Raw genomic sequence first — 20,863 nt, 5'->3', positions numbered from 1 at the left:
GTAGCAGAAGCCTTGAAACAGACCAATGACTCATTTGCAGGTAAAGATATGTGGGCAAAAGGGCATACAACGGAATACACTGTGACATATTACAACTTCCACAATAGCAAGTTTTTAAAAATTCTACCTTCTTTTCTTGTTTTTTTTTGGGGGGGAGGTAGTAAGTGAGGAGGGCAGATATAAAAGGAGGGGGAGATGAATGGGATTGATTCACAAAGATTAATAAAAGGTTTTTAAAGATATCAATTATCACCAGGTAACATTTCATTACTACACTGGTTCAATGATTGTCCATTACGTGCTAATCACTGGGCCTGGAAGATGCAACAGTGAACATAGCAGAGAACACAATTTAATTTGTTTCTTTCCCTATTCCATGGGACAACCTGCACTGATTTCTAGCTCAGCTTTTATGCTATTTCTATCGCCACATGACATTTTTAAAGTCACACGCCTGTCATGTTTTTAAGTTAGCAGGATAGCGACATCAACACAATCCATTTCTACCTCTTTCCTCCTTTAAGTGCCCAGTGTTGCTTTTTTGCTTTGTCAGGTTGTTTGGTAGTTTAGTTCTGCTGGGATCATAAACTGGAAGGGCTGCAGGAGCAGAGAACAAAGCCTATCAACCAAAATATTAATAACTGCCCAGCCGTGCCCCCCTTCCTTCTGACCACTATCAAGGTGAGCCCTGATTAACTTTAATCATGTTTTATATTACTGGTACACTCACAAAAATGCAGCATTTGCATGGTATTTGTTATAGATGAAACAAATGACCAGACCAGCAGTTTGCACAAGAGTGAGCTTCCTGCTTTCTGTGTGTCACTAGACTAGGACCATCTCTGTGTTAGCAAGCAAAACTACACCCAGCAAAATTTTGATGTTTTCTCTTCACTTGGAATCTGGTCTCAGAAAAGAAAACTTCTCTGTAGAACACAGAACAAAAAAAATAAAATAAAATAAAATAAAAATTAAGAGCTGTGAGCAGCTGAATGTGATCTAACATACTTGTAATGTCAACAGGAAGCAGAGGCAGAGAATCACCCCAACTCAAGGACAGCATGTCTACGTAGCAAGTTCCAGATAGAAGATGTAAAACTCCCTTTAAAGTACTTCATAATAGTTCTCCAAGTCCCAATGGTGGCTTCTTCTTAAAGAGAGGGTTTCATGTAGCCCAGTTTCACCTGGAACTTACTACGTAGTGAATATAAAAACTGAACTTCTGACCCTCTTGCCTCCACCTCCCCAATTTTATGTAGTGCTAGAGATCAAACCCAGTGTTTTGTGTATGCTAGGCAAGCAGTCCACCAACTGAACTACAGCCCCAGCCTCCTCAGTGCAGGGATTACAGGCATGTGCTACAACTCACTGCAGTACCAATGGACAAGGAAACCATTCCTGGGTATTACTACACAGCTGTGTTACATATTTATACAACACCAAGATGAGTGTTACTGTACAACAGGGGATTTGGGTGATAGTATTATGTTAGTATGCTCTCACGACTACCCTACTGTATGGCAGGATATGGACTGTGAGAGTTGTGCAAGTGTATAGGGAAGCAAGAGGATTAAAAGTTCAAGGCCAGCCTGGGTGAATTGTCTCAAAAACTAAAAAGGAACAACAACAAAAAAAATCCTTATGTTTTCATAGATCTTTTTGCTTCAATGCCTATGGAATCACTTAATCAATATTAAATCTTCACTTAGGATGGGATGAATCCTGCTGTGGTTCAAAAACAGCAGAAATGTCCCAAATTTCTAGTCTAGCATAAAAAAGTTTACTTCTACTGTGGATCCATTTGTTCTCTGTGAGGCCACTGTGCAATGAAGGACATTTGACTCTGTGGCTCTAGTATTTCCACTGAGTCTCCTCCACAGGGCCACGGTGGAGGAAAGAGGTTGGCACTCACTAGTCAGGGTGGCAACTACTCCTATACTCAACTGGTTGGGGCAGTCACTGCCACCTATGAGAAGGCCACAAACTGCAGTTTCCTTCATGCTGAGAACAGTGCAGACATTGATAAACCAGAACATTCACCAACATTTTTTCTTATCTATATAGCCATGCTGAATGGACAATGCTAATTTCTTAACTCAGTGAAAACAATTCTGCTAAGGACTGAAGTCAAATCTGTATGTGATGGTCTAACAACTGTGACATGGGCATTAGAGTCTACTAAGAAAAACAGCTGACATGCTGATAACCAAAGCAGATATTTTAAGCAATGTCAGCGAGGCTGAGAAGTGACAGATGAGTAACAACAATAAGTCAGTTTTAAAACTATAGCTACATGATGCTGTAAGGTAAAATAAAAACCATGCACCTCAACTACGAGGGTAAGAGAGCTATCATTAGAGGTGCATTTACAGTTTGCATATACATCCAACATCAGCAAAGGCAAGGCAGCGTAGGTAGTCAACTCTGTCAGAAAAGAGCAGGGGTCTTCTCTAATACTCATAAGGGCTGGCTGACTTGCACTGTGTGTTCTATGAAAGAATGGTAACCTGAAAAATAATAAACAAATTTCTCAACTGACTTTTTACCCATAAACAAAAGGAATGCAAGGAAAACAAAAAGAAAAACAAAAACTATCTGTAAGTCACAGGTTCAAAAAATTAATTTCTCACCTACTTTTCTCCATTCTAACAAAGGTATGTTTGCGATTCCTGAAAGCAATTAAAACCAATTGTCTGGTTGTGGATAAGTGTTCAATGAGAATGGCTCTCAGCCTCCATAATTTTTAAGATTCTCTCTGGGGCTCCAAGTGTGAGCAGTTCAGTAGCAGAACATTTACCTAGTATGCCGGAGGCCCTGGACTTGATCCCTAGGATCTCAAACAAAACAAAAACATTATTTTTAGCACTAAAATGCCAAATCACACTCAACATAAGAGCAACTGAAAACGTCTCATGTGCATATTAAATTATAACATAATTCTTTTATTTAAAAAAATGGCAAAATAAAAATATGTACCAAGAATTAAACAGTTTTGAGAACATTTACTACCCCAATAAAGGAATGAATAATGTTAAATATAACGAAACTCATGCCAAATTTAAGGTTTATCTGTAAAAATTAAAAAAAAAACATATAAAAAGATAGGACAGTTTATTTTTAATCAATCAAAAATGAAAAGAGTCTGGACAATGTCAATTTTCACTCACCATAATGCTATAGTTATACGTTAAATATAATTACTATCTATACATATGCAAAAATATAAAGTTCTATTTCATACGACAAAACCCTTTTTAGAAACCATTTTAAAATTAAGTAGAACTTCTCAACATCTATGTGAGGTTTAAGTTCTTCTGAAGGTTCCTTTAAAGGTTTTAAAATATAACACCAAACCTAACACACTGTCCTTTGTCAGTTTCAAAAGTAAATCTACTTAGTACAAGAACAAAAACTGTTAGCTTCATCACGTGCTACTTAAATTCTACTGTTTAGACACGGCTAAAGTCCTCCATTGTTTTCAAGTATGGAAACAGAACCCAAACATTCTACAACACAGTACTGCACAGATGGAGTACTCAGGAAAGACTGTGGTCATATGGCACAATATTAATGCTTTACTCCTTCAATATGCCTTGAAATAAATATCATTTTTGATTTTTCTTCCAGAAAGCCAAAAATTATAATATACATGTAAATCATCTGATGTAGTAAGACTTAAGAGTGTAAAATACAACATCAATATTTATCATAAAAGTAAAGCTGGTAGCAAACTACAAAAGGACCCATCCTGCACTTGGGCACCCAGGAGTTAAAGCTCATCATGATAGAAATAGTCGTCATGGAGCTGTCTGCCATAATCCGTGGCTTCGCTGGTAAGAAACAAGTCTTGGTTTTCCAAAATCTCTTCTTCGGAGAGCTTTTTGTCACTATTCAAATCCATCTCATCAATTAGATGAAGAGCCTTTAAAACAAACCAAAAGGAAAACATGTCTAGAATAAGTCTTTTTAAGTAAAATCACATTTTAGTGCGATTTGTCAAAACCACTTAGGTATATCAAGAACTTGTTAATTTCTAAGTTTCTTTCTTTCTTTTTCTTTCTCTCTCTCTTTCAAATTTTTCAAGACAGGGTTTCTCTGTGTAGCCTTGGCTATCCTGGAACTCACTCTGTAGACCAGGCTGGCCTTGAACTCAGAGATCAGCCCGCCTCTGCTTCCCGACTACTGGGATTAAAGACGTGCACCACCACCGCCTGGTGGTAATTTCTAAGTTTCTAAAACTGTCTGTCTACTGCTTCTCTCATTTTCTTTTCTTTAAGCTATACTGGGTTCTGCATCTCTACACAGGGTTAGCATAGGATTAGTGGAGGGTAAAATCCACTTGAGCCTGTAAAGGTATGACACAAGCTGTCAACATCCTATGGACTATGTCCTAAGATTAGACATTATACAATCTTATCTTCCATGTCTCCCTGACAATATGAAAGTTTCATCATTTAATTAAAAACACAACAATGTATTCATCTTAAGTTATCCCGTTTTTCTTTCTTTGGATTCAGGGTCCAGCTTCCTTTCCTATCAGTAACATAAAGTGTGTGTTGGGGAAGGGGAAACAACAATTGTCACACTTACTTCCTCTTGGGCAATGCCCTGATTATTGGGCACTACCCACGACAACAGCTCTTGGGGATCAAGCCGGCCATCATTATCCTTGTCATAATCATTTACAAATCTGTCCTTCTCAACAAGTATCCATTCTGGATCTTCATTTGCAGCTTAATAAAAAAAAAAGCAAGAACAAAACCTCAAATATATAAGAATATCACATGAAACCAGTAAGAAATTTGGTATATCTCTAAAATAAAGGAAGTGAATTTAATGTTTACTACAAAAGGAGACTCAAGAAACAGAACCACTTAACAGAAACGTCCTGAAATAAGGACCAATCTGTACAGATTTCAAAAAATGAGATGTTAGCTAAAGAAGTAAGTTTCAAAATTCTTACATATTTAATAAATAAGTGCCTTTATTAAGCACTACTATATATCCTGGTTTCCAGTTTTCCTAATTTTTAAGTGGTAGTATTAATTTTTAATTAAAAATATTTTGAGATAGGGTCTTAGGGTCCAGACTAGTCTCAGACTCTCTATGTAGCTGAAGATGACTTGGACTTCTGATTCTCCTGCTCTGTATCCTAGGTGGTAGGATTACAGTATGTGCCACCACGCCTGGTTTGTGCTGTTCTAAGACTAGAGGCCAGGGGTCTCCTATGTGCAAGGCTGCACTTGGAAGACAGTTAAATGCCAATCTAGGGCAATGCTCTGATATACACCATGTGACAAACTGACTGCTTACATGTTTCTACACAGCAATGCCTTTTTAAGTTTCATCTGCAATAACAAGTCAGGAAAACGACTTTAAAACGGCATCGTTTTAAAACTTGTAAGCAACAATTCTGGTAAACGACAGCAACCTAACAAAAGGAAATTCTCTTTAAGATCAAACTTACTTCACCTAGTGTATACTATTTGCACAATTTTATGTCCCTTCTCACCATGGACATGAATGGCATAGGAGTGTGTTTAAAAAAACAGCTTTCCTTCCCCTTTGCCTCGACAGTGGTGTTGTACTTGCTGAAAAAGGAGTGAAGACGTTAGAACCCGCACAGGGAAATAAAAATGAGCAAAGCAGCACATTAGACACGCTGCGAGTGCTCATGCTGGTCCCTCCTGTCAGAGTGCTCAGTAAGGTTGGCTCTCCATAATTCCAGCCCCAACTCTTTTTACTTTACCCTCAGCAACTTACTTGGATCTCTCCTGTAATCGCCAAGAAATTCTTCCAAACTAACAAAGCCATCACCATTTTTGTCATGTTCTTCCAAAGCCTCTTGAATAACGAACTCCTGTTACATGCTCATTCAAAGAAAAGATAATTGTCACAAACACTTCAGTACTAACCAGTCCTATTGTCGAATTTCTTTACAATCATTCTGGTTGTTCCTTGAAGGAAAATATTTCTAAATTCTGGAACTACAAGCAAGAATAAACCCCTGTACTGAGTAATTTTAAATTTTACATCTTTGTTCCCCTGTGTTGGGAAGAATTCTATTTCACTCCCATAAACAACCTCAGCACTAAACATAGGCTTCTGCCTTGTGTGCATTCTCTCCCCTTTGAAGAATGCCATCACTGAAAGCCTCACGGTTTACTACTAGACAAAGAACTACAGGAAACTATGACTGCTGAGAGACGAGACAGCCTCTTCCAGGGGTGAGCGCCCTAACTGGCTACCCCAGACAAAGTGGTTGGTCCTGAACGCCCCCCACACACAGTAAAAATGAACTCATCTGGTTATACTTACGTACTTATGTATACATATAAATAATCATCAAAGAAAAAGCAGCTCTCAACCTGAGAGCGATGGGGAAGTAGGAAAGAAGTTGGAGGGAGAGGATTTGGGAATGGAGGGAAGAAGAAAAGGGAAGAGGGAGAGTAAGCTCCAGGCTGGAGAGGTGGCTCAACAGTTAAGATCACTGACTGCTTTTCCAGAGGTCCTGAGTTCAATTCCCAGTACCCACATAGTGCCTAACAACCATTTATCTACACTGGGATCTGGTGCCCTCTTCTGGCATGCAGATAGCGAACTCAGACATGAGACAGAATAAATAGATAGAATTGATAGATAGATAGATCTATCTTTTAAAAAAAAGAAATAGACTGCCACTTCTGACTACCCACTCTTTACTTCCTTAGTTCTGCAATCCAGGAAGGGCATCAAAGAACAGGGCCTTTGACTCGTTGGCACACAGGTGTTGCTCTATCTCCAGGGTGTAATCAGCTGCTCTTGATATCCAAATTCAGTATCCTTACTACTTCTAAACCTACATTCATTCACCATTCTAAATCTATTACTCATATCAAGCTCTCAGCAAACAACCAATCCTCCATCAGCTTCCTATGTGGAACATTTCTTGCCTTCAGCTCTTACATCTCCTCGCGTAAGCCCTTGGGTCCTTCCCCTGTACTTTCTGTGATGTGGTCATCCCCAGAGCTTTGCTTTCTTTAATTGCCACCCTGCCTAGTCTCTCATTTCTTCACTACTTGCCACACCCTGAGCCTCTCAATCCAGACTTTAGTATCTGATCTGTAATAAAAATATCTTCTCAAATCTCTAGTGTAGACAAATTCAAAAGCTTCAGCTACATTTATATGAAACAACACCAAAATAAACATTACTGTTCTTTTAAGAATCCAATTGTACAAATTTTACATATAGAAGAGACTAGGGACCTGAGGATTAGTTTTAGAGAAAGTATATGAGAATATCATAAAATTATAATATAATATTTAGGGTGGTGGATCTATACATATTTCTTCTGGATAGAGCTATAGTTTTTATTTATTTATAAATCATGTTCTTTTCTTTTTTGTTCTCTCATTCTTTTCTTAATTATAAATCATATTCTTAAAGGAGAAAGGAGTTTGTAATTCAACAAAAGTTAAGAACTACTGATCAAAACAATAATTCTTGCATTCAAGCAATATCCTTGGGTTACAGCATATTTATTTTAATAATGTTGCCATGCTTTAAAAGAATTTTTTGAACTACATGAATGAAAATATTTCAAAGCTAGGTCTGGTGGAGCAAGCCTGCGATCACAGTAACTTGGGAATCTGAGGCAGGGGGATTGAAAGTTCAAGGCCTACCCACACCACACAATGAGTTCCAGACCAGTTTATACAAGTTGTAAAGACCAGGCAAGTATGTAAAAGCCTAAGTTCAATTCCCAGTACTACAAAAATAGAACAGGGCAAACCTTTCAAATTAAATTCTAACTTAAATCCACAGTAAAAAAAAAAAAAAAAAAAAAAAAAAAAAAAAAAAAAATCACTTAACTGGTCCTGTATCCCTGTCTTTTCCTATACCAACATACCCTTTAGAGGGGGGAAAAGACCATACAAAAATAAGCAAGGCAAGTAGGTGTCAATGAAGCTGCTCTCCACGAGACTATGATTAAATTTCCTGTGTTGCCATTGGCTCCACCACAGCGCAGGAAGCACAATCACGCCATCACGCCATCTGCCACATCTCACTGTGTCAAAGGTGTGGCTTTTGTCGCTTCTACACAATGAGAACTTCAGGGCTCTGTCTCTCAACACTTGTAAATCAACTTTCTTGACATTGCTATTACAAGGTCTTCAAAACATTGATGAAATCTATTCCACCCCCTTGTCAGGTTCCTATTACATAATGCCTATTATTTAATTGCTTTCACCAGCTCTCTCCATCTCCAGTCAACTGTTCCTTGTTCTCTAAAAAGTCAAGGCCCAGGATCCTGTGTGCTTTTTTAGAACTCAATTAGCTGGGCTCCACTTAGCTTTGGCATTTAAATCCCACCTAGCACTGGTCTTAAACTAGGTCATGTCCTTTGTGCCAAGTGAGAAATTAGAAACTTCACAATGACAAACAAAGTGGCACTAATGGCACAGTCTTGCTGCTGAGCTATGGAGAAAAATGTGCCTGCTTGCTATTCAACACAGCAGACTCTGGCCATTACCCACTCAACAAAAAGCTATACCTCCCTCCACAAAATAGCCAGAAAATGAAGCCACACAGCTGGAGGCTTATGGAATACAGCAGGCCTCAGTATACATGTATTGTCAATAAAGTTTTTCTTATTAATATGATGGTTCAACCAATGTTACAACAATTAAACTAGAATCCATTAGTTCAGTGTCAAAGAGCTGATCCATCACTTATTTGTGGTGCTGAGAACTGCAGCCTTGTGTGGGCTACTGAGCAATATACCCAAACCAGAACTTCTCATTAGGGGATGAGAGGACTTATTAAGTAAAAAGTTGCAAAAAATATCCCAGCACCATCCCCACCCTATGAAAAGCAATCAAAATGATCCATTTTTTACAGACCAAAAGTTCTCATAAGTGAGGCTGTAAACTACATAAGGACTCTAGTGATCTGAAAAGTACAAAAGGGACAAGAAATTCCTTGATGGCAATGGTCTGACTGAAGAGGTAGCCAGAGGAAGACTGCTGCATGTATATATATACATGCAAAAACAAAAACCTTCACTCTCTCTCCAAGTAAATCATCTCACCATCACCAGAAACCCCTCACCATAATCTTTTGTGGGGAGAATACTTGACCATTTTGAATCTGTTTGTCTCTAAATTCTCTTTGTTTCACACTAATTTTGAATAGCCTGCACATAGGTTTTAATCACTCAATAATTCTGTAAAGCTTGCTCCTTACCGTCATATAATCAACTTCTTCAGGATGCTCAAACGCAATAAATTCCTCAAGACTCAGACCAGGACCAGAATCCTGGTTAGCTTTTTCAAATCGCTTCTTATCCTTTAAATGAAGCTTTGAAACAAACAAACAAACAAACAAACAAACAAACAAACAAACAAGCAAGCAATAAAACAATTTAAGGATCTTGGAATCATATCAGCAGTAAAAACACTTTGAAAAACATAAAACATGAGATTTAAAGGACATTTTTATACATTACCTCATTTATGTTTACAAAAGCCTCCTGAAAGTAGGTGGAGCTAAACATCTCTGCAAGGCACCAGAGAGACAGAAGCACCTCAATCAGACAGACCCCTGACCTTGGTTCTAGCAAGACACTTCCTAACTACACTCAGGACTAACTGTTTTACCTCTTCGGTTTCTTCTATAAATCGGAACAAAACTCTCTACTAAGAAACTGGTGTGTTATCTGTTACCATACAACACAAATAGTAAGCCGAAAGTATACTGAGTGTGAGTGTTAGCCAGGGTGGTAGCACACATCCAGAATATCAGCCTTCCAGACACAGAGGCAGGAAAATCAAGACTCTAAGGCCACTCTGTGCCAAACAGACCATGTCTTAAAACAAACCACAAACCCATAAATTACTAGACTTACAGAATAACTGAGATTACATTGTTTAGTAGAAGCCTCAGATATTTAGATCTCATTAATCCAACCCAGCAATTTTAGAATGCTTCCAAAACAATAAACTTAGGACAACCAATTGTGTGTTTTTTTTAATTTATTTATTTTATGTGTATGAGTGATTTATCTGCATGTACACCTGCATGCCAGAAGAGGATACCAGATCTCGTTGTAGATGGTTGTGAACTACCATGTGGTTAGTTGGAATTGAACTCAGGACTTCTGGAAGAGAAGACAGTGCTCTTAGCCACTGAGCCATCTCTCCAGCTCAACCAATTGTATCTTGATAGAGTTTACATTACTTGGGAGGCTGAGGCAGGTGGACCTCTATGAGTTCAATGTGAGCCTATGAGATTCAGGCTAGGCAGGGCTATAACAAAACCAAAACCAAAACCATAAACAAAAATATGCTAACATGTTCCAGAAAAATGGTCCCTATTTGGAGAAAGTCATCTTCTTCGCACTGATAGCATCTGTGGAAGCCTAGTCTTAGTGGGCTCATCATTCTGCTCATTACGCATGTTCAGAAATAAATAGTCCAAAAGTTTAACAGGCTCTAATTCTGGAGCTTAAACAAACATTTTTTTTTGTTTGTTTTCCTTTTAAAAGCATGTTTAAGTACAGAAATTATTAAGCAGTTACTAGGGACAAAGGCACTTGTAATAAAATGTTCAAAGATAAATCTGTAACCAACAGCTTTGAAAGCCATCAGTGCAATGGCTTTCTATTTTTAATATTTCTGGGAATATTAAAAATAAATATTCTAAAAAACTTGCATGTAGTAAACTTTCTTTTAAAAACAATTACAAGGTTGTTTTTTTTGTTAGCAACTTTTAATTTGTGTTCGCCATTGTTAATTTTTTTTCAGAGCTGCTTAGTCAGTAGGTATTTTACTGACACTCAGTGGAGAGGCTCACCTCCCCTAAAGAATTTGGTTTTTAAACATCTAGACTCCACAGGCCAGCCACAGTCTCTTAATATAACAGGAAAAAAAAAGTTTCTAATAGCTGCATTTATGTTTGATAACTTTAAATATTTTAGATCAAGTAATTTACATTTAACATTCAGGTTTAACATGCAGAAAAACAGATAAACAAGAATTTAATCTCTGTGTAGAGTCAACAAAATCTTTTTGAATAAATCACTGTTCAAAATACTGTTTAGATTTCCTTATGAAAGAACCCTTCGATTTGGAGCAAAAAAAAAAAGTCCACATTTTAGCAGAGTGAGCTAACTTTGGCCAAATTTGTCTTTGGAAAGAAAAGGTCTCTTTCAAGTAGCTGAAAGGGTTGGGAGGGAGGGAGGAACAGAAGAAGGAGAACACAGAGAGTCTGCGGGAGCGTAATGCTCTGTGGCCATCTGATCGCAGTGAATCAACAGTGCATACCGCGGGGCAAAGCACCATGTACTTGTAATCCCAGCACTTGGGAGGCTGAGGCAGGAGGATCACAAGTTTAAAGACAGCAAGATTACGTCTGTTGAGGCTGGAGAGATGGCCAGGGGTTAAGAGCTCTAGCTGCTCTCCTAGATTCCCAGCACATGCAGGACAACTTCTGTGACTCCAGGTCTCAGGGAACCCAGTGTCCTCTGGCCACCGAGGACACCAGGCATGCACATGGTGCACAGACAAAACACCCATACACATGAGTAAAAGTTTTTTAAAATATTTAAAGCTCTCTTTAAAAAGTGCCCCATGTTAAAGAAGTCACTATATTTTGTTTTGTTTCTTTTTTTAATATTTTTGAATTGTAAACTGAAAAACAATAATGAAAGTTTCGCAAAAAAAAAAAAAACAACTTATTTTCTTTTTATAAATTTTATAGTCAAGAGCAGGTCTCAACCTGTGGGCTGCGACCCTGTTGGGTTTGAATGATCCTCTCACAGGGGTCGCAGATCAGATATTTATATAACTGTTCTTGACAGCCGCAAAATTATTTCCGAGTAGCAACGAAATAATTTTATGGTCATCACAACATGAGGAACTGTATTAAAGGGTCACAGCATTAGGAGGGTTAGGAACTAGAGAACAAAATACTGTTATAAAAAGAAAATCATATTAATCATCTATTTTTATACAGACATTTGTGAAGAACAAAACTGAATTTTTTCTTTTGGTAAATGAATGTTATTTTATGTGAGGAAATATATAATCTATGATCCTAGAATAGAAGTCTAGCTCTTAACAATAAACATATAACGATTATATCTTACACAAATAAATGTTGCTTACACATATTTTAGCAGAACACCAAACTGTTGTGAGGTAGCTCCCCAACTCCAGTCACACTGATAAAAGTATTAACTTCATACTATGTCCTTCATACTATTCAGAAAAACATAATAGTATGTTCTTCATACTACTCAGAAAAAACTTTTCAGACACTTAACAATGTGAAAACGTAGTTACTTCCAAGTTGTCTATATTCTTTATACGCCAACTTATCAAAAAAATAAGATTCAGGATTAATTTTTAGTTTTCTACTAGATTTCAATATAATTTTATTTTGTTCAGATATATGCTTTTTTATGGTTGCTTTATTCTTGTCTTATTTTGTTTGTAACTTTGAAACTGACTCAATGTCTATCCTTTATAATTTATTTTTTGAGGTAGGGTCTAACTGTGTAGCCTTGGCTAGCCTCGAACTCACAGGGATCTGTCTGCCTCTGCCTCATGAGTGCCGGGATTACAGAGCATGCCCCATTATGCCCAGACTTTTTATTTTGGAGAACAATGCACTCTCTCTGGGTTTATCTCTACATTCCATACCAATTTATAGATGTTATAAATTGCCAAATTTTTAAAAAAGTTTGATGAGAACTTCAAAAAGGTAGTCATATTCCTAGTCAAATAATAGCCAATAATTTTCCCATTGGTAAGTGTTCATTTGGGGAGCTCTATCATTTCCGTTAGGGTACTAAGATCCATTTAACTCATTCTTTAAAAAAATTGTATTTATTAACATATATTTGTTTTTATGCATGTGTGTGTATGCTTTGTGAGTTTATATGTGTCATATCAGGGCTGGAGCCCTCAGAGGCCAGAAGGGGTCACCCAATCACTTGGAACTGGGGTTACAAAGCTATGTGGATGCTGGGAACCCGCCTCAGTAAATGCTCGTACTTCAGAGCCATCTCTCCAGCCCCCTAACTCATCCTCATCCAACAAGTACTGAGCACTTGATAGTGAGCACAGCAGTTGACCAAGACATCTTTAAAAAGGACTACTTGTATATTCTATGAGAAATACCACTCTCCAAAACAAAGACTTTAAAGTCAATACCACGTGTCTTACATGAAATTCCTCCCCAAGAACACAGAAGCACACACACACTTTTTGTGTGCTCTCGAATGCAGGTGCTTGTGCACATGGATACATACTTTTTTAGCGAAACAGTAATTCTTTGGAGTAAAAAGAAGTTCGAGAGGAATGAAGGTAGGAAACAGGCAGGAAATTACAATCTAACTAGCAATTTAAAAATATTTTATTTCGTGTCTCTATTATTCCCTGGTAGGAAGGTCACAGAGCATATCATGATTTTTTTTTGAAAAGTCCCAGAATTTCAATGGTGCCTAGGAGATCTCTTGTTAAACCTCATTACCACTTGTTTTCTTTTTAGTACTATCCAGGATGAAAAGACTGATCTACAGTCCCTTTAGGCTGCTGGACAATAAAGATTCAAATAAAGGGAAACAAAAAGTATATCTTCCTCCTATAAATTAAGTCCTAACTAGCCTAAAGCTGATGTAGTTAACAAGTGCCTAAACATTTTTATTAAATACAATCTTCTGTGAATTGCACATGTTTCTTCTGCTTGTGAGACAGGGTCTTTTCCATTAAATGAAAATTAAAAACAAAACATAGCAAAACAAAAAAAACCTATGTGTATGGGTATTTTGTTTGCATGTATGTCTGTGTACCACATGCATGCCTGATATCCACAGAGGCCAGAAAGGGGCATCAGACCCCTGGAACTAAAGTTATAGAGGGCTATAAGCAGCCAGGTGGATGCTGGGAATTGAACCTGGGTACTTCAGAAGAACAGTCAGTGACCTTAACAACTATGCCAACACTCAGCTCTACATTTTTAAACAATATTTATTCATTTTGGGATTGGCGGTGACAATCTCAAATCTCTCTTCATCCACCATGTGGGTCTTAGAGATTAAACTCAGGCTTTAACTCTTGGCAGCAAGCACCGTTACCAATGAGCCATCTCACAGGTCAAAGACAAAGACAGTCATGCCTCAAACTTGAGGTTTTCTTGCTTCCACCTCCCAAGTACTGCTTCTTTTACAACGTTCTTTCAACTGGAAATTAATACTCATCAATCCAGATGCTACTATACATTGTTTCCCTATACTATTGTTCTTAGTGGGGATTATCCTGTTTTTAGAGATGAGGAAATTGAAGCAAGGGAGGTTTAGCAACTGTGAAGCGGTAGAGCTGGGTGTGAAGCCAGGCAGACCGGCTTGCAGGCGGGAACCTTACCCTGCACACTGGCGACATTTGGAGAGCAAAAACTAATTATTAGGCCAGGAATGGTGACACACTCCTTTGGTCCCAGAGGCAAAGACAGGTAGATGCTTGTGAGTTTGAGGAGAGTGAGCTACATGGAGAGTTCAAAGTTATACAGTAAGACTTTGTCTGATTATTCAAATAAGAAGCTGGAGTTAGTGATAGCCTACATAGTTCACATGGCCAGTGAAATTCTAAAATAAATACTATGTATAATGATAAATGATGACCATTATAAAAATTAAGAGATACCATTATAAAAATTAAGCCTTTCTCCAAATGAAGCAGGAAGGCTCAAAAGATTTCCAAGCCTCAACTTGTTCTGGGGACAGTTGTTTTTTGTTTTTTAAATTAAAGACTTTTTAAATACTTTTGAACTATTAATTTCTCAAGCATATAGACATTTGTATTAAAATACTTTTGGTTTAATAGTCTTCCTAAAAGTCTTAAAAAGTTCTTCCTGAAACTGCAATAAAAACAGCTCTTCTTGCCTGGCAGTGGTGGCACACATCTTTAATCCTAGTACTTGGGAGGCAGAGGCAGGTGGATCTCTAGGTTTGAGGTCAACCTGGTCTACAGAGTGAGTTCCAGGATAGCCAGGACTACAAGAAAAACCCTGTCTCAAAAACAATCAAACAAGTTTTCTCATATTTGCTTAAAGTGTTTATTTGCTTGAGTAAAATTAAAACTTAATACTCAACAGGCTATTATACTAGAGCTTCAGAACTGAGTTATTATAAATATGTAGCATGGGGCTAGACAGATGGCTCAGTGGTTAAGAGCCATCTTAACAGCTCTTAACCACTGCTCTTCCAAAGGACCCGGGTTCAGTTCCCAGCACTCACATAGCAGCTCACAGCTGTCTATAACATCAATTCCAAGGGATCTGACATCTTCACACTAATACATATTAAATAAATTTTTAAAATAAATAAATAAGTAGCACTATGGAAAACTATACTGCGGTACCTAAAAGCAGGTGTAATCCAACAATCTCATTTCTGAGAACGTACCCAAGATAATCCAAACCAAGACTTAAAAGAGAATTGTATACTATACTCATTACAGGATTTTTTTTTTTTTAAAAGGAGGCCATGAAGTTGGGATGAGAGGTAATGATAGGTGACAATCAAAATACATTGCATAAATGTATGAAAATTTCAAAGATAAAAAAAGAACCCAAGAAGACAAAATATGGCAGATTAACAGAGACAGACACAAATACAACCCCTTCTCCCCAACACACAAACATACACAAAAATATCTGATCTTTTTTTGTTGTTGTTTTTGTTTTTCTAGATAGGGTTTTCCTATTTAGCCCTGGCTGTCCTGCACTTGCTCTGTAGACCAGACTCAGACTGGCCTTGAATCAGAGATCTGCCTGCCTCTGCCTCCCAAGTGCTGGGATTAAAGCCATGTACCACTACTGCCTGGCAGATATTTGGTCTTTTTAGAATATGTTCTTTCTTCGCAGAAAATTTTGGCACATGGTAAAACATGGATAAACTTTGATGACATTATGTTAAGTGAAATAAGGCAGTCATAAAAAAGACAAACATTACGGTTCTCCTTACATGAAGTACCTGGAATAGATGGTAGTAGAATGGTGGGGGTAGAAACAGGGAGTTATTGTTTCATGGGTACAGTGTGTACCAAATTCAGTTTCGCAAAATAAAAAGTTTGACCAACTGGCTGAACACGATGAGTATAATCAACACTACTGAAAACTCTTTAAAATGGTTGAAATGGGCCTGGTATGTAGCTCAAAGTGGAGTGCTTATCAAATGTGCACAAAGCCCTGGGTTCAGTCTCCAATGACATAAAAAAGTAAAACGGTAAATGTAAGGGGAGATGGCTCAGTGCGTAAAGGGCTTGCCCTGCAAGTGTGAGGACCTGGGTTCAGATCCCTAGCCCTCAAGCAGAACATGATGGTCTGTAGTCAGGGCACTCTACAGCACGATGGAGGTGGGGCAGTGCGACTTGAGAAGCTCAAGGGCAGTTATCCCGGAATATGCAGTGAACAAGAGACCTGTCTCAAAGGTGCCAGGTGAAGACTGACACCCATGGTTGTACCCTACCCTCTACAAGCGCCCAAACAGACAGACACACAACAGAAATAAGTAAGATAAACATGTTACAGTTACGTTGCTATAACTAAATTTGTATTTCACATCTTTTAAAGGATGGAAACATTCCATAAAATGTTAGTATAAAGCCAACTGTTAATCTATTTTTTAAAAATGAGATATATATTAGTATCACCAACATACACTTAAGGAACACCTCTGGAATGAGGACAAATTAGTGAAGAGGGGATCAGATGCAGGAACAGTTTAGGTCCAGAGGCAAGAGCCCTACGTCCGGCTACAAGGAAACCATCAAAGTAAGCACTGAGGCGGAAGTGGTACTGCCCAATGCCCACGGCACCAGCTGAGGATCTGGGCCCTCGTGGCTTACTCAGCCAGGAGGAACAGCTTTGGCTCACCTGCCTAAAAGACTCCTCTTCTGTATCCTCCAGAGCAGTGTTCTCATCAAAGTCAATCACGCGGTCATACATCTGGATGTTGTATTCATCCCATGTCACGGTGCCGTCACTGTTCTTATCGTATTCCACAAACTGCTGTTTGGCTTCTTGCATAGCATAATGCTTAAAAGACATCTGAATCCACTGACTGAGTTCACCTGTGAGTTTCCCAGAACACAAGAATGTTCACAAGAATTCCAAACTGAGGGAAGATTTCTAATTTTTTTTTTTTTTTTTTTGAAAATGTAACTTTAATGTTTGCAAAACCTGAAAACTGGCCTAACAGTATTAATGAAATTAAGGATAAAGAGGTGGGGAGCGCTTGCAGAGTCCAAGAATGTTGGAATTATCATGTCTTTTAAGAAGTATAGATATTTGAATCATATCACCCATTAAAAAACTTTTATTGCCTATAAAGGTTTAAGTTTTCCCTTAACTTATGAGTTGAATCAAAAATATACGTGTGTATACATATATACATGTTATATGTATACACACACACACACACACACACACACACAAAATATACCTTTTGTTTTTTGAGATAAGGTCTTGCTGTGTACCTGGATTGGCCTAGATCTTACTACACAGACCAGGTTGGCCTCAAACCTAGAGAATTCCACCCCCCCCCCCCCGCCACCTTCCAAGTGTTGGTATTGATTAGAGTTGGGTATATCTCACTTTAGTAGTTAGTAGAACAGGAATTCAAGCCCCTGGAAACAGAGAAATACTGGTATGGTATAGTTCTACTAAACATCATAGTTATGTGGGAGAAATTTTGTAGGAATGATAATTTCTGCCTTTCTTGTATAATTGCCTGTCTTGGTACTAAAGGCACGGGGAACAAGTTCTTAAATTTCAAATGCCTGTCTTTCAGAAAAACTCTAAAAATTTTCTTCATAGAGGCAATTACTACACTGAATTATCTAAACTAGGTGAGAAGGCTGCAGTGAAGGCTTGCGGGAAGAGCATGAGTGTAGAGCACTGGTTTAAAGGTAATGTACAACTAGGTTTAAGACGTGCTTCTCTGCTGGCTTGCAAGGGCTCAGGCACATGGACACACAGAGATGATTCCTACCTACCACTCCAAATATGGTTGCACAGCCATACACTGAAAACACTTATAATCGTCATTATTTCAGTTAATGAAACTGAGGTTCAGAAAGGTGCAAGGTTTCATAGTAAGAATCTAGATTCTTTTCTGCTTTTTATCATTTATTACAACTTATTCAGTTTGTATCCTGGCTGTGGGCCCTCCCTCCCTCTTCTCTCCCTATGACCCTGCACTGATAGGGGAGGTCCTCCTCCCCTTCTATTTGACCCTAGCCTATCAGGTCTCAGGAATCTAGAATCTAATGTACTTTTGGCTTCAGAGCTTTAACTATGGTGTTTTAACCACTCAAGAATGTCCACTGTTTTTTAAAAAGGTAGGTCTCTCACTGTTGCTCAAGCTGGTCTTAACTCCTTGGCTCAAGCTTGCCTCATGGCCTTTGGGCCCAGCTTCAGACTCCAAACCCCAGCCCTCAAAACTCAAAAATCACTTAAGTTCTCTTAGGGGTCCTCAAGTGGCTATGTTTCCTTAAACACCATAAGTCTTTCTTCAGCATTAAAGGATTTAGTGTAGCGCAGTAGAAAACAGAATTTAACAAGGCCCAGCACCACACGCTCACATTTCAGCTTGGCCCTAAATGATAGTTTACCTTTCAAGCTCTTGCTTTCTCACCTATAAAATGAAGATCCAGACTATTTAAACACATCTAGATCCCAACAAGTACTAGACTTCCAGATCGACTCCATTTGTCTACTCCAGTGTAACAAAAGACAGAAAGACCCATATCCTTCTGTTGGTTTAGAGGTTTTATCATTGTTTAACAGGAACAAACCTGAGGGCACCAATCTGTATCGATGGCACACAGTGTAATTCCCTCTCTTGTCACTTCATTATCTGGATGCTGAACAGCATTTAAACGAGAAGACACTGCAAACAACTTATCACAGTAACACACTTCTGAACCAAAAGATAAACCTGGAATTCTGATCGGGCTCAATCAAATGTGGAGGGAAAATTACTTGTAATTGATCTAGAACATTCTTTTATAGTCTTTTATAGACATTCCATTTCTGCCTAACAACCCACCTAAGAGTACTCTTTTGTTGTTCTGAACTGAGGACATTCAAAACCGAATTAAGACTAAGCTGAATTCTACGCCTGGTTTTCCATTTATTTGAAAATAAGGTTTTCCCCTTTGTACTTCACTTTCCTTATCTCTGTGGTAGAGAAGGTGGTCCCAAGCCCCCATCAAAACCAACATTTTTTAAAATGTTGCAATAAGTATAATTCTATTTGCTTATTCTTATAATAAACTAACAAAAGCAGATTCTTAAAATTCTACATACCAAAGGAACACTGTATCGAACACTGTATCGTGTGATGTGCTGAGAAGGGTTAGGGCAAATGTCTCTAAAATAATCATACTACGGACAATGGGAAAAGTGATGTGAGGAGGATGTCTCAAGGTATGACCGGCAAACTTAACCTATTACGGTCAGTAATGTTTACACACCCCTGGAGAAAGCACTGATTTTACTCGGTAGCCTACCTTCCAGGTATAAGACCTATTTTCTGTTATCACAGTACTTTTATAGCCTGTTGGAACACTAGCAATCTGGCATTCAACAGACAACACGTTGTAAAGGTACGTTAATCTCCTACAAAGGGCTTTCTCCATTGTTGGTGATACAAGACGGTCCTTACTTTCAGTGAGAAAGCCATCGGAGTCCGAGTCAATTTTCTTTATGATCGACTGCAGTCGTCTTTGCTGCTCTTCGTGGCCAAGTTTAACATACTCATCGACGTCTTCCTTCGGGGAGGGAAATCATACACAGGAGAGTCAAGCATTACAATCAGTGGGGCATAGTGCTGGAGGGACACGGGGCTACCACATGCTTCATTTGCTCCAGAGACCTCAGGATGACCCACACTCCTCTCCAGTACGCCCCCCTACCACACACTAAACGATCCTGTCCCTAGTCCCACCAGCTTTACAGGCCTCAGGGTCCCCTAGAGCGCAAGCGGAGCCCCGCCCGGGCCCCATTGTCAGGCCGCCCCTGCCAAGGCCTCGCCTGGTCGCCCGCTTTGTCACAGGACAAAGCCCCGCGGCGGTGCTGAACCCTGGGGGCATCCTCACCTGGACGCCGAGCAGCGCCTCGCGGTCGTAGTCGGCCCGGTGCTCGCCCTGCGGGTAATGCAGCTCCTCCGCCTTGCTGGCGCCGGCCACCGCGGCGGACAGCAGCAGCAGCCCCAGAGCCGCGGGCCTTGGGCCCAGCCGCATCGCGCCCGCCCGGCGAGGACGCGGAGAGCCGCGAGGAGGGAGGCGGGCGGAGCCCGGGCTTGGCAGCCTCGCTCCGCGGGCGGCCGCAGAGGGGCGGCGCTGCTCGTGGGGGTCAGAGGGGGGTGGCCTCGGCGGCGGCCCGGCTTCAGCACCCCCAGGCCTGAGGTCCGGAGACGACCGCGTTGCGGAGGCCCGCCAGTCCCTGCCTTATATGGCCGCGGGGGCGGGGGCGGGCCCGGAGCGCCACGGCTGTCGCTGATTGGGCCGTGCTGCTCTGGGGGCGGGACCTCGATCGCAGCCTGACGGGAGCCGGCGGGCGAGCCAGCTGCTGGGACCCCCGCGGGCCCCCTCACCTTTGCCGCCATGGCCTCGGGAGTGCAGCCCCGTTCACCAGCACTCGGCCCTTTTCCTCCCAGTCTGGTCCTGGCGGGAGGTTCCCTGGGCAGTCGGTGGGTAACCCCTGGCTTCCATCAGTGAGAGAGAGCCCGGAGATTTTGGTGAAAAACAACACGGTATTGTTTCTCGAGAAAAACCTTTGCCAGAGGGACAGACCAGCGGTGTCCATTTCCCAC

The 20,863-nt window shown here is 39.8% G+C and overlaps 1 protein-coding gene across 1 annotated transcript; it reads right to left on the bottom strand.

The window, feature by feature from the left end:
- Positions 1 to 2,921: 2,921 nt before the first annotated feature.
- Rcn2 (reticulocalbin 2) lies at positions 2,922 to 20,501 on the bottom strand. Its single transcript, XM_021664094.2, has 7 exons — positions 20,148 to 20,501; positions 19,715 to 19,820; positions 16,921 to 17,117; positions 9,229 to 9,342; positions 5,764 to 5,860; positions 4,591 to 4,733; positions 2,922 to 3,922 (listed from the first exon to the last, which is right to left on the bottom strand). Exons 1-7 carry the CDS (start codon positions 20,289 to 20,291, stop codon positions 3,770 to 3,772), a joined length of 954 nt encoding a protein of 317 aa, XP_021519769.1. The 5' UTR covers positions 20,292 to 20,501; the 3' UTR covers positions 2,922 to 3,769.
- Positions 20,502 to 20,863: the final 362 nt, after the last annotated feature.

This window comes from Meriones unguiculatus, chromosome 1 (genome assembly GCF_030254825.1).
Source record: "Meriones unguiculatus strain TT.TT164.6M chromosome 1, Bangor_MerUng_6.1, whole genome shotgun sequence".
Taxonomy (NCBI): Eukaryota; Metazoa; Chordata; class Mammalia; order Rodentia; family Muridae; genus Meriones; species Meriones unguiculatus.
This window is presented reverse-complemented; position numbering and strand designations above follow the sequence as displayed.